Raw genomic sequence first — 12470 nt, 5'->3', positions numbered from 1 at the left:
ACTACTTTAAATCTGTATATGAGCTTAATGATGTTAACCTGTTGCAAGAGACAATGACTGTGGTGGTGATGATGATGATGATGATCATGATGATGATGATGGGATGAATTTTTTTGTGTTCCAGACATGATGCCTCTCCTACACAATTATATAACAGTGGATACAGACACACTTCTCTCCAATCCCAAACACATGGAGGTCATTTATACCATGTGTAAAAAGGTGAGCCGGGTGTCTATGGTAACAAATATAAACGATTTTTATTCAGATTAGATTTCATTTTCTATGTGAAGGGTAAGTGGCATTTAAAGGAGGGAAATAGAAAAAAATACAAAGAAAGATTTCATTCGTTTCTTTAGAAAAACCGACTCGGATTTTAAATAAGCTCCGCCCCCTGGACGGACCGTAGCTCTACTTTTTTTTTTTTTTTCCCTTTCCTGAGGCTCAAAAAGGAAGGGATTTTATTTGCTATTATAAAAGCGGTGATGTTTTTACTTTGATTGCAGTTCGCTTCACAACAGTCGAGGACGTTTAAAAATGACATACTGCTCCTTTAAACCGTAAAGTTTCTTTCAGCGTGTTGGCTTGAATGGGTTTTTGATCAGGTGTTGACGAGTGATGCAGCGGAGGATGCAGAGTGCCACGCTGCTAAGCTGCTGGAGGTCATCATCTTACAGTGCCGAGGTCGGGGCATCGATCAGGTCAGCACTGCTACTAATAATACTGTACTACTAATTTCTCTCTGATGTAAACGTGGCTTTCCGATGGAAACAAATCCCACCGTAAGAATTCTTCCTCACCCACTTTAAGCAATTTCAATTCAATTGTATTTGTATAGCTCTTTTAACAACGGACGAAGTTCTAGATTTATATTAGACTTATATTTAAATGTGTTTGTATTTATCCCTAATGAACAAGCCTGAGGTGACTGAGGCGACTGTGGTGAGGAAAAGCTCCCTTAGATGGAAGAGGAAGAAACCTTAAGAGGAAGCAGACACAAAAGTGAACCTCATCCTCATCTGGGTGACACTGGAGGGTGTGATTTTTATACTGTAAATTCCCTTTTCTTCTCACTTCTCAGTGTATCCCACTGTTCGTGGAAGCGGTGTTGGAGCGGCTGACGCGTGGTGTGAAGTCCACAGAGCTGCGCACCATGTGCCTACAGGTGGCCATCGCTGCTCTGTACTACAGTCCCTCACTGCTGATGCACACTCTGGAGAACATGCGCTTCGCCCACAGCGCCGAGCCGATCACCGCCCAGTTCATCAACCAGTGGATGAACGACACCGAGTTCTTCCTTGGGTATGTGCACTGTCAGCACTACACTCTAAAGCTTCTTAACCATTACATGTTCTTCAACTTTTTGATCACACTGTATAAGTTTGTGTGTGTCTGTTGCCCCTTTTCTACCAAAAAGAACCGGGTGCTGGTTCAGAGCTAGCACTGGTGCTGGTTCAAAGTTGGTTCCACCTGCGAACCTTCTAAGAACCGGTTTGCCTTTCCACCAGCTAGAGAGCCGTCACAGAGCCGAATCTGACGTCACTGTATACGTGTCACGTGTCCCAGCAACGTTAGCGCAGTAGCGGCAAACACAAACACATCAACAATGGCGGATGTTGCTTTACTGTTAATGCTCATGGCTTTGTGAACCTACATTAACATCCAAACGCGGCGAATCCAACGTGTACGTTCAGCTCCATGTAATCTGTATAAACGGAGGTTGTAATCGAGAAAGTACATAACGTTATTTTATTATTAACACAGAAAAAAGTTAGCCTTAGCATGTAGCTAACTACTATCATGTGTGCTGATAATGTATCATATCGCGGTAAAGTAAAAGTGTATTAAACATTAGTATACTTAAGGTACATTATCAAATGCGCTAACAGTAGCCCCGCCCACAGCCCCTGACACAAGCGGTTCTTAAGTCTAGACCAGCAACGTTTTGGTGCTACTTAAGAACCACTTTTCCTGGTTCAGAGCCGGTGCTTTGGCTGTCGAAAAAGAAAGAACTGGTTCTAAATTAGGCTCTGGGTCCGAACCAGCACTCAAACTGCCTCGGTGGAAAAGGGGCATCGGAGATGTTTTGGGGTCTTTGTTCAGATCATCTGCTTTTTCTAGTTAGGTTCCTACACATTTACCGGTCATTTTAGCGCTTGTATATATCGATGTCATGCTGTGCAGGATTCACGACCGCAAAATGTGCATCATCGGCCTGAGTCTGCTGATGGACCTGTCCAGCCGTCCGGCGGTTTTAGAAGGCGTGGTCAGTCAGATCATACCGTCGATCCTGCTCCTGTTCCTGGGCCTCAAGCACATCTATTCCTCGCGAGTGCTCAACAAACCTGAGCAGTTCTCCAGAACACAGGGCACAGAGGAGGACGAGAACGGTAAGTGTGCCACATTAAAGGGTTCTCTAAATCCGTCCTCGTGTCTGCTCTCTAGCTTTAGTTATGGTGATAGACCTCACAGCGAAGGTCTTGTACATGTGTGAATAATAATCTCAGTTTGTTCAGAATTCTGAGCATATACACACACAACCTGGCACAGAAGTGGTGGTCGTTTGTCTAGTAGCTCCAGCATGTGGACGGTTCTGATTGACCATGGACAAAGGCCACGTTCACACTGCAAGTCTTAATGCTCAATTCGGATATTTTGCTCAGATCTGATTTTTTTTGTTTGGCTGTTCACATTACCTTTTAAAATGTGGCCTAGATCAGATACCAGTGTGAACTGTTTGCTGTTTCGAACTGACCCGCATGCGCAAACGAACAATAACAATGACGTCACACGCAGCACGCAGTTGCGCTAAAAAGTTGGCGAGGTTATGGAGGAAGTGTTGTATCATCTGGTGCAAGCAAACATATCATGTAATGCTATAATGTGATGTATTCAATGCAAACATTATGAGCTGGTTCACGTAACCACTTTATATAACACTCTTAACACATGCATTACCAGTCACGTTTGTGTCACGTTTTCGCCGGCGCAAAAAAAACAAAAAAAAAAGGTTTCGCCAGCGCATAATTGTGACGAATGTCGATGTAGATTGACGTAAAAGTCGCATCGAATCTGCCTTGGCTGTTCACACTGCGGCCACATTGGAAAAGATCAGATTTGGGTCTGATTCAGGACCACATATGGAAGTGGCCCAGATCTGATTTGAAAAAATCAGATCTGGGCCAGATTTGAGTGTTCACACTACTCCTGAAGAAGTCTGACCTGGTCACTTGACCCCAAAAAAATCGGATTTGGGCCACTTTTACCTGCAGTGTGAACGTGGCCTAAGTTATTTCTCTCTAATCAAACGCTCAGCGTGAACCTTTTACATTTACGGCATGTGACAGAGGATCTTATCCACACCGACTAACATTTATTTCATTTATACAGCTGAGCTATTGAGGGTTAAGGGCCTTGCTCAAGGGCCCAGCAGGGGTAGGCTTGGTGGTCCAATCAGAAGAATCACGAGCGTTAGAAAGAAAAGAACAAGATGTATGTTTCTGGGTGCAAATGAGAAGAAACTGTGGCTAAGATCCGGTTCAAACTGGTTTTAGGTAATAAAGAGGACGGCATAAAATAACCCAGTAAGACGTCTGACATAATTCAGTTTAATAAGCACTTACGTCTTTCTTGTCTAAATGAACGTCAGTGATGAAAATAGTCACTGAAGGTCTAGAATTTTATACACATCCATGATTCTTACTACTGATTTAAACAGAACTCTAATAATGTTTAGGCTCCCAGCTTTTTTTTTTTCTAATTCAGTGACTAGAGCTTCAAAACTCTCATCACATCCCCGTGCCCAAGATTTCCAACCGAAAACCGATGTAAGGGCAGCGAGCCAATCACATTACAACCTTCAGGACTTTAACATTTTGTGAAACCAAACACTTTTCCATGTTTAGACTTTAGCCACGATGGTATTTATGTTTTGTTTGTTGTTTATTTATTTATTTTTTTCAGAGGAGATTCCCAGCGATGAAGACGAAGCAGGAGACAAGAGCTCCAGCATGCAGCCATCCAGCGCTCCCAGTGGCAACGAAGACGACGACGACGATGACGACGATGAAGATTACTGGGATGAGGATGGTCTGGAGGGCACAGCGTTAGAGGAGTACAGCACGCCACTGGATTACGACAACGGAGAAGACGAGTATCAGTTCTTTTCCGCCGCTCTTCTCCGTAAGTAGCGGAGTCGTTTTATTCATTTTCTACCAAATTCATGTGTATTATCAAGACCTACGTGGCAACCAGAACCTAGCAACCATCGTCATTCTAAACGCTCCAAATACAGACGCCTCACTTTAATAAATGGTTTGTCACATGCACATCAGAACCCGGCTTGTTAGAAAGTGGGGGGTTATAACCCAGAGGCAGCCATGATACAAATTCCATGAATCAGAGAGACTTAAAGGTGGGATCTCCGTTGTTTGAAAGCCAATGTTGACATATAAAATCACCAAAACAAACACACCCCTAACCCAAATGGCTCCCATCCCTGTATTGATAGCTCCGCCCACACATGCATACGTAACCCAGGCAACTACTGGAAAGAGATGAAGGGAAGAACAATACGATTGCAGATAAATAAACAAGCAAAAAATGACACACAAGTATAATCATGTAAAGGACAAAGGCATATATTAGTTCTGTGTAACAAAGCAAAACCAACGTTACTCACCTATCGAGAAGGAAAAAAGCGCCTCGGCGTCCCATCGCAGGCCTTCCTGCTCCTTCAGTTCTCTCCAGCGCTGGAAAGCTGATCCTATATTAACACGTCCTACTTCTTACCTTATCGTAAGCCTTTCTTCGCTTTCTTTCTTTGTGTTTATCCTCCATGTCAATGTTAAAACCGCTTTCTGCTAACGTCACACATTCGCACTGAACACTCTCTCCGCCCATATTGACAAGACACGCCCCTTAATGCTCGTTGGCTACACGTTAGTTTTGTTTTTGTTTTGTTTGGTGGCCCAACGCAGTTTTCTGAAGCATTTCTCAAACAACAGAGACCACACCTTTTAAGAGCCTTTCCTAAGAGCCCAACACTGGCAGCTTGACCTTCTGATCAGTAACCCAGAGCCTTAACTATTGCGCCATCACTGCCCAGTAATTAATTATAAGCATTTCATTTAGGACTCATCACTGTCTGAATCAGTCGTGTTCATTTAAAGACAGTCAACCATCTCAGAGAGACTCCAGTAATAATCACATCAAGCTCCATCCCCATATAAAGCCAGTCCATTCTTAATAATGCTAGGGTTATTTAGTTATTCATTCATTTATTTATTCATTTATTTTGCCTTCATTCCTTGCGACCGCGTGGCGTTGCAGGTGTGCAGAGCACCGACGCAGGCTGGTATCAGATGCTAACGCAGTCTCTGAGTGACGAACAGAAGAAGCAGCTGCAGGAGATCTACAGTCTGTCGCAGCAGAGGAGGACCGCAGCAGGGAAAGGCCTGTGGTGAGCACCTCCTGTGTCTAAAAGCGTCTCTCTACAGGAGCACTGCAAACACGCTAACATGCCGAAAATCTTTATTACATCATACTTGTAATTACTGGGAAGTTGCATTGGCATAAAAGCTGGAACACACTTCAGGACATGCTGAGATGATTATTTTCCTATAACAGCACACCCCAAGTGTTTTATTCCTTATATATTTCCAGTAAAATTCAGTTGTAGCAGCTGAATAAAGTTCAAATACAACCTTCCAAGAACTAGCACTACGTTCATAGAGAGCTGCCAGAGCGGGCATGAGAACAGTGTTGCTAGGCAACAGGGAAGTATAGACGTCGTACGTAAACTTTTTTGTGTTTTCCGCACTAGAAAGAGAACTCGTGATGTTTTCGCTGTAGCTAAACACTGGGGAACACTGTTGCAAGGAAACAGCCGAAAAACATACCGATTAAAGACGGTTAATTAGCACATAGCTGTTAATCAGGATCCATCAATCCATTTTCTATACAGTATACATCCATATAATTCATCATATGGCACAGTTTTAGAAAAGAGATGTTTGTGTGTTTGTGTAGAAACCCTTTGAACAGCGTCTGTGGTTTGGTCGTAGCGATATACTGTGTGTGTTTGTGTGTGTGTGTGTGTGTGTGTGTATATATATATATATATATATATATATATATATATATTCAGCCACACGACACGGCTAAATAAGTGTTCCTGGTCGATATTGTTTATGATCACACTTTTTTTTATTTCTTTGCAGAGATCTGATCTGTGTGGGAAGTACCAGAGCCCTTTGGTGAAGACGTGATTGTGGGCTTTGGATCTGCAACGGATGGTTTTAACTCCGGAACCAGCACCCTAACTTTCTAAGGACAGAATCAGCGCAGCACCTTGTAGCGCAGCACGGAGAGTCCTTTCTGACAGGGCTTAAAAGTGGCTCTACAGATCCAGAACCCCAGCAGGATCACTGAGGATGAAAGAGAGAGAGACAGAGGCCTTGTCCTATTACAGCCTGACTCACTAGTACTGTGTGTGTGGTGTGTGCGTGTTAGAGAGAGATAGAGAATTTGCTGGACTTCATCACTTCTCCTCTGTCAGCTGTGACACAGTGAGCATCTACTTTGAGAGTGTTTTGCATGGCTATAAGAAAGCAGGCACACACACACACACACACACACACACACAAGCAGGTAGTGCGTGCCGTCAGTATTTTAAAGATTTGTTTGTGTCTAGCTTGTCATATACATACTGGGAAGACTGTGCTTTATATTTGTTACATGTTTAAATGTCTGACTTTTTTTTTTTTTTTGTATTAGTACGTTTTGAGAATTAACTTAATTCATAAAATTGAGTCTGACACTACATCATCTCTGTGTCATTATTGCAAATCACTCAATAAGATCTTATAAAGGAACAGCATGGATCAGGTTGCTTAGCAACAGAAAGCTCTGCGCGATCTTTATTTCGTCGTCCGTTATTATGGCATCCGTCACACTGACAATACACAGCGGCTGCGTTTATGTATCGCTGAACACTGTGAAGTGCCTTCCTGGGAAAAAATGAGCTTGTAAGAAGAACACTGAAGTTTGAGATGAACTGTGTTCTTTGTATTACCATCAAACTGTACAAACTACAACACCAGTGGAGAAGTTTCTTAAATTTCCCCAGTGAACCTTTAGAACCATTTTATACTGTAGCAATGAATTATGGGGCTCATATTGTCAATATTTGGAGTCGGTACCTGCCAAGAAATGTGTTATCTAATAGACCTCATAGAGAAGTAGTAGGCCTAATAGCAAGCACTTTAGGGCAGTAGTGTTTGATCACAGGGCCGTAAGCAAGACGGTTTCTTTCTAATCATGAAGCAAAACTGGAGGATTTTGAGCAAGAAATCATTTCAATATATAATGTAAATAGTTTTGTACTCAAGTCCACCCACTGATGTGTTTTCTTCCTCTTATACCGCAGTAATTGAACAAGATTACAATTTTTTACAATTTATTAATGAACACCTTGTACTTTTATCCATTTATAAATGCTTTTCATTTTATGGAACTTCTAAGTAACAAGTCAGTTTCTAACAGCTTTAAACAATCGTTCCCTCACCGGCATCTTTCCTATTTTTCTCTCTGGTAAAATTCATTCATTCATTCATCTTCTACCGCTTATCCGAACTACCTCGGGTCACGGGGAGCCTGTGCCTATCTCAGGCGTCATTGGGCATCAAGGCAGGATACACCCTGGACGGAGTGCCAACCCATCGCAGGGCACACACACACGCACTCATTCATTCATTCACTCACACAATCGGGACAATTTTCCAGAGATGCCAATCAACCTACCATGCATGTCTTTGGACCGGGGGAGGAAACCGGAGTACCTGGAGGAAACCCCCGAGGCACGGGGAGAACATGCAAACTCCACACACACAAGGGGGAGGCAGGAATCGAACCCCGACCCTGGAGGTGTGAGGCGAACGTGCTAACCACTAAGCCACCGTGCCCCCCTCTGGTAAAATTAAAAATGCTAAATAACACAGTTGTCATGTTACTGATGAACAAATGAATTCAATTTTATTGATTCGAGTTTAACAATGGACATTGTCTCAAAGCAGCTTTACATTATACATGTATACGAAATATAGTACAAAAAGTTTAGTATTATTAATATTAGACTTATATATACATGTGTTTGTATTTATCCCTAATGAACAAGCCTGAGGTGACTGAGGCGACTGTGGTGAGGAAAAACTCCCTTAGATGGAAGATGAAGAAACCTTGAGAGGAACCAGACACAAAAGGGAACCTCATCCTCATTTGGGTGACACTGGAGGGAGTGATTATAAACTGTTATAAACACCACAGAGTGCTATTATGAATAATGTCTTTTCTACAGTCAGATACGGTCCGATTAGGAGGTTGTTGTCCTTAAAAGACCACATGTAGTTAACATCTTTGAATGTCTGAATTCTCATGAAACACAACTGGAGCCTGTACAATCTCTTGATGCATCAGGATCGTCACCGTGTTGTCGTCGTCTTCTCACTGAAGGTCTGAAATCTTCATGACAGAACACAACTGGAGCTGGTACATCACTGGATGCCTCGGGATGGGTAGAAAAAAGAGTAGCAAGTGAAGAAATTAGTGTAGCTAGATACTAGATAACCAGATAATAATGTGCATTTGGACACCCTGAAGACTCCCCAGTGTCAGAGAGCTTATAGTTTTATATCCCATTGTGACAAACTGCTTGAACTGGAGACTCATTTATCTATTGCACATGTTTTAATCCAAGTAGCGTGTCCACCATATATATTGCAGTGTATGTTGTTACTATTGAGATGATATGTGCAATGTGAACAAGTGTAAATTTAACCTTAAGGGAAACTCCAATGTTTTTTAGAGGAATCTGGACAAACAGAGAAATGTTCAAACAATTGAGTTGAATGAAAGAGATATTATGTAGAATAATGGTACAGTATTAATTTCCTTTCAGCTGCTGTAATGAAATACAAACTGTTAATAACAAAAATAATGCACGTTTTAATGATTAATGATCATCATTAATAGAAAAACCTTCTGACCAATCAGATGTAAGCATTTTACTCGCACGTGGTGTAAACAAAATGACACTTCACCAGTATTAAAATTAAAATATTAAAAGGTGCCACGGGTCGTTTTTATTGCTTATTAATAAGTAGAAAACAATTCAAAAACAATAGGTTTTACCGTCACATGAACGAGGGATTTATTTTTTCCAATATCGAAAAAACGACTGACAAAAGACAAGTGAATCAGTGAATCAAAACATAGTGACGAATTCAATCGGTTCGGAAGAATCGAATAAGTACGAAGTGAGTCGTGAAGTCAATCAGCACTGCGCATGCGCAGAGAGGCGGCATTCTGGCTTTTTCTGCGCCGACACAGCGCTCTTGTTCTCAGTGTATTTACGCGTCCTTATTGTGTGTAAGTGTCTGTGAGTCCCGGTAAGGAGATGGCACTAGGTGTGTGTTTACGGTGTGAGCGTCTCGGGCGCTGTGTGCGGAGAGGAGCGACATGACCGGCAGCAGCAGCAGCAGCAGCAGAAGGAGCCGCGGGTCCGGAGCTGAGACGCGGCCGCGCTTCGTGCCCGCGCTGCTCGCTCACAGCGCGCTGATCGCCGCGTGCGCGCTCTGCTACTCCAACTCGCTATGGGGGGAGTTCGTGCACGACGATGTATGGGCCATCGTGAACAATCCGGACGTCAGGCCCGGCTCCAGCATGCGCAGCATCTTCACCAACGACTTCTGGGGCAAACGGATGGCCGACAACACGAGCCACAAGTCTTACCGTCCGCTCTGCGTGCTCACCTTCAAGTGAGTCCGTCCTCGCTCGCGCAACTTGTAGAACACGTGTGTGGCTTTGAACATCTGTCAGAAAGCACATCTGCAGCGTGTTGATGATGACTTAGTGCTTTAACATTAAATACTTTTGTGTATCAATGCAGTTCTGCAGCAGTTCACTTTTTTTTTCCCCAGCAAACTTTTTTTCTCTGCGACCAGAATAAAGACACGTCCCTAAAGACAGTTATATAATAAATCTGATCCAGTTCTACAGATATTAAGCCCTGTTATAGAATATGCACGATCACATCTACATCATTTCCGTTCAGGTATCATTTTAACCATCACACTGTCTTGCTTATCATCACAGATTTCACTATTAGGATCAACAGGCCAACATTTTGTGTTGGTTTTTTTTTTGCATGCAGTTTCCCCCCTATGTCTGATAAAGTTTGACATGCGGCTTGGGTCTGATCTGATCTGATCTGATTCTATAGGGTTTTCTGCATTATCCACAGTAGATTAGATACCCAGGCTCCAGTGTTGTTGTGGCTCAGCTTCTGGGTCATGTGTGTATGTAGACAGAGTGTTTATTATTGCTTCACTGTGTATTTCTAGTCCAGTGTTCAGCATTAGATCTTTTTAATGTTGAGGTTTGGGAGAATAAAAAGCTTGATATTCTACATAAACCTTTTTATAAGATGTAACTTCTGTAGTGTTTTTGAGGATGTAAGTTTCATGGACTGCATTTTAATTGATTTTTGTCTGTTTTTGACAACACACATTGTTCCCGATCACAGCTTTGAGACCTTTTGTGCTTCTTTTTCCCCACTTGTGTCAAAATCCTCGTTAGCTTTTCACTGGGATTCAGTTCAGGGTATTTCGTTGGTCGTGCACGGCCTCGGATCGTTAAAATGTGAAATCTCCCCGGATTAAGTGTCATGCTGATGAGATGAAACTTTGTGTGTAATGTGTGCGCTGGGGCTACATCAGTCCATTCTTGTTTCCTTCAATGATGTGTAATACCCCTGTGCCCTTTCCAGTGAGGCAGCTCCGTATCACGATGCTCCCACCACCATGCTTCGCTGTGGTATGGTGATGGTGTTGTATGAATGCTTTTAGACCCGTGTTTTCATGTACTTTTTTTTTAGCAGAGGAGTTTGTGTAGGTCCATTGTGTAGGAGCAGAGATGATTGCGGTGCAGCTCATTGCTTGTTGTAATGTTGTTCCTGGTCTAAACCTATTCCAGCAGCCTGCTCCCCTGGTGATCCAGCGGCAGGGTCTCACACTCTCAGTGCCCCAGACCGGGTTCGATTCCAACCAACGACACAACCACTGACTTTAACTTTCAGTGCTGGTCCCAAGCCTGGATAAAAGATAAAATAGAAGGTGTGAAACTTTGGTTGATGATCTGCTGTGGTGACCCCGAACAGCTGAAAGACAACAACTTCTTCAACAAAACCATTCCAACAGCCGGTGTGTGTGTGTCTGTGTGTATTCCTATCTGTCTGTGTGTTTATTTGAGCCTGTCTGTGTTTCTGGGTTAGCTGTGTGTTCGAGTGTGTGGATGTGTGTAAGAGAGCACTCCTATGTGTGTTTGTGTTTCTGTGTTTGCTGTATGTCTGTCTGAGTCTGTGTTTGTCTGTCTCACTGTGTGTGTGTGTGTGTGTATGTTTTCTCTAGTTAATCTAATTCGTCAGTGTATTTGTGCATTGATTTAGTTGCAGCTTGTGTTCAGAGTGTGGAGACGGAGTTCAGCAAACGGTGTCTTTACAAAACGTCAGACCTTGCTGTCCTGTACTGCATAAACACACACACACACACACACACACACACACACACAGAGGCCTCAGATTCACATCAGTGTTGCTTTCCCTTGTTATACTGCTGTCATTTAGTATTAGTCTCTCTCTTAGTCTTTGTGTTGCTCTCTCTCACTTGTTCTTTCTTTCTCTCTCCCTCTCTCTCTCGCTCTCTCTCCCTTTCTTTCTTTTTTTTTTTTCTTTCTCTTACAGCCCCTGTAGATCAGCTGCTGATGTTCATGCTTTCTCACATTTCATATCACATGGAAAGTGTTTGGTGAACACAAAGTGCCACAGTTCTTATTATGTTTGCTTTTTGTCTGACCCCTACATCATTTTTACTCTCTTTCTCTCTCTCTCTCTCTTTTGGAATAATACGAGTCTTGTTTTTTCTGTGTGCAGGATGAACATTGTACTGGGTGGCATGACTCCGTTTTATTTCCACGTGGTAAACGTGTGCTTGCACTGCGCCGTCACTGCCCTTCTGATGCACACGTGCAAACACTACGTGTTCAAAGACGCACGTCTGGCCTTCCTCACTGCGCTTCTCTTTGCCGTCCATCCAATCCACACTGAAGCAGTGAGTAAAAAAACTTCAGTCTTTGTATCATAGTGTTTACGCCTCAGTGTTTGTTTACGCCTCAGTGTTTGTTTACGCCTCAGTGTTTGTTTACGCCTCAGTGTTTGTGTAAGCCTCAGTGTTTGTGTACGCCTCAGTGTTTGTTTGTACCTCAACTTTTGTGCCTCAGTGTTTGCGTACGCCTCAGTGTTTGCGTACGCCTCAGTGTTTGCGTACGCCTCAGTGTTTGCGTACGCCTCAGTGTTTGCGTACGCCTCAGTGTTTGCGTACGCCTCAGTGTTTGTGTACGCCTCAGTGTTTGTTTGT

General features: G+C 43.0%; 2 protein-coding genes across 5 annotated transcripts in view; both read left to right on the top strand.

Annotated features, from left to right (window-relative positions):
* The window catches only part of ipo8 (importin 8), a 19730-nt gene extending 12907 nt beyond the window's left edge, over positions 1 to 6823 (top strand). For all 3 annotated transcript variants that reach the window (XM_060889101.1, XM_060889102.1, XM_060889103.1), the window contains exons 19-25: positions 125 to 222; positions 606 to 701; positions 1082 to 1302; positions 2185 to 2390; positions 3964 to 4182; positions 5332 to 5461; positions 6222 to 6823. In XM_060889101.1, coding sequence (XP_060745084.1) covers positions 125 to 222; positions 606 to 701; positions 1082 to 1302; positions 2185 to 2390; positions 3964 to 4182; positions 5332 to 5461; position 6222 — 971 coding nt within the window. In that variant the 3' untranslated portion in view covers positions 6223 to 6823. The remainder of the gene's footprint in view (positions 1 to 124; positions 223 to 605; positions 702 to 1081; positions 1303 to 2184; positions 2391 to 3963; positions 4183 to 5331; positions 5462 to 6221) is intronic.
* A 2527-nt stretch (positions 6824 to 9350) lies between these two features.
* The window catches only part of tmtc1 (transmembrane O-mannosyltransferase targeting cadherins 1), a 43026-nt gene continuing 39906 nt past the window's right edge, over positions 9351 to 12470 (top strand). For both annotated transcript variants that reach the window (XM_060889107.1, XM_060889106.1), the window contains exons 1-2: positions 9351 to 9815; positions 11987 to 12164. In XM_060889107.1, coding sequence (XP_060745090.1) covers positions 9517 to 9815; positions 11987 to 12164 — 477 coding nt within the window. In that variant the 5' untranslated portion in view covers positions 9351 to 9516. The remainder of the gene's footprint in view (positions 9816 to 11986; positions 12165 to 12470) is intronic.

Source organism: Tachysurus vachellii, chromosome 16, assembly GCF_030014155.1.
Source record: "Tachysurus vachellii isolate PV-2020 chromosome 16, HZAU_Pvac_v1, whole genome shotgun sequence".
Lineage (NCBI taxonomy): Eukaryota > Metazoa > Chordata > Actinopteri > Siluriformes > Bagridae > Tachysurus > Tachysurus vachellii.
The sequence above is the reverse complement of the archived record's forward strand: the minus strand, read 5'-3'. Positions and strand labels throughout refer to the sequence as shown.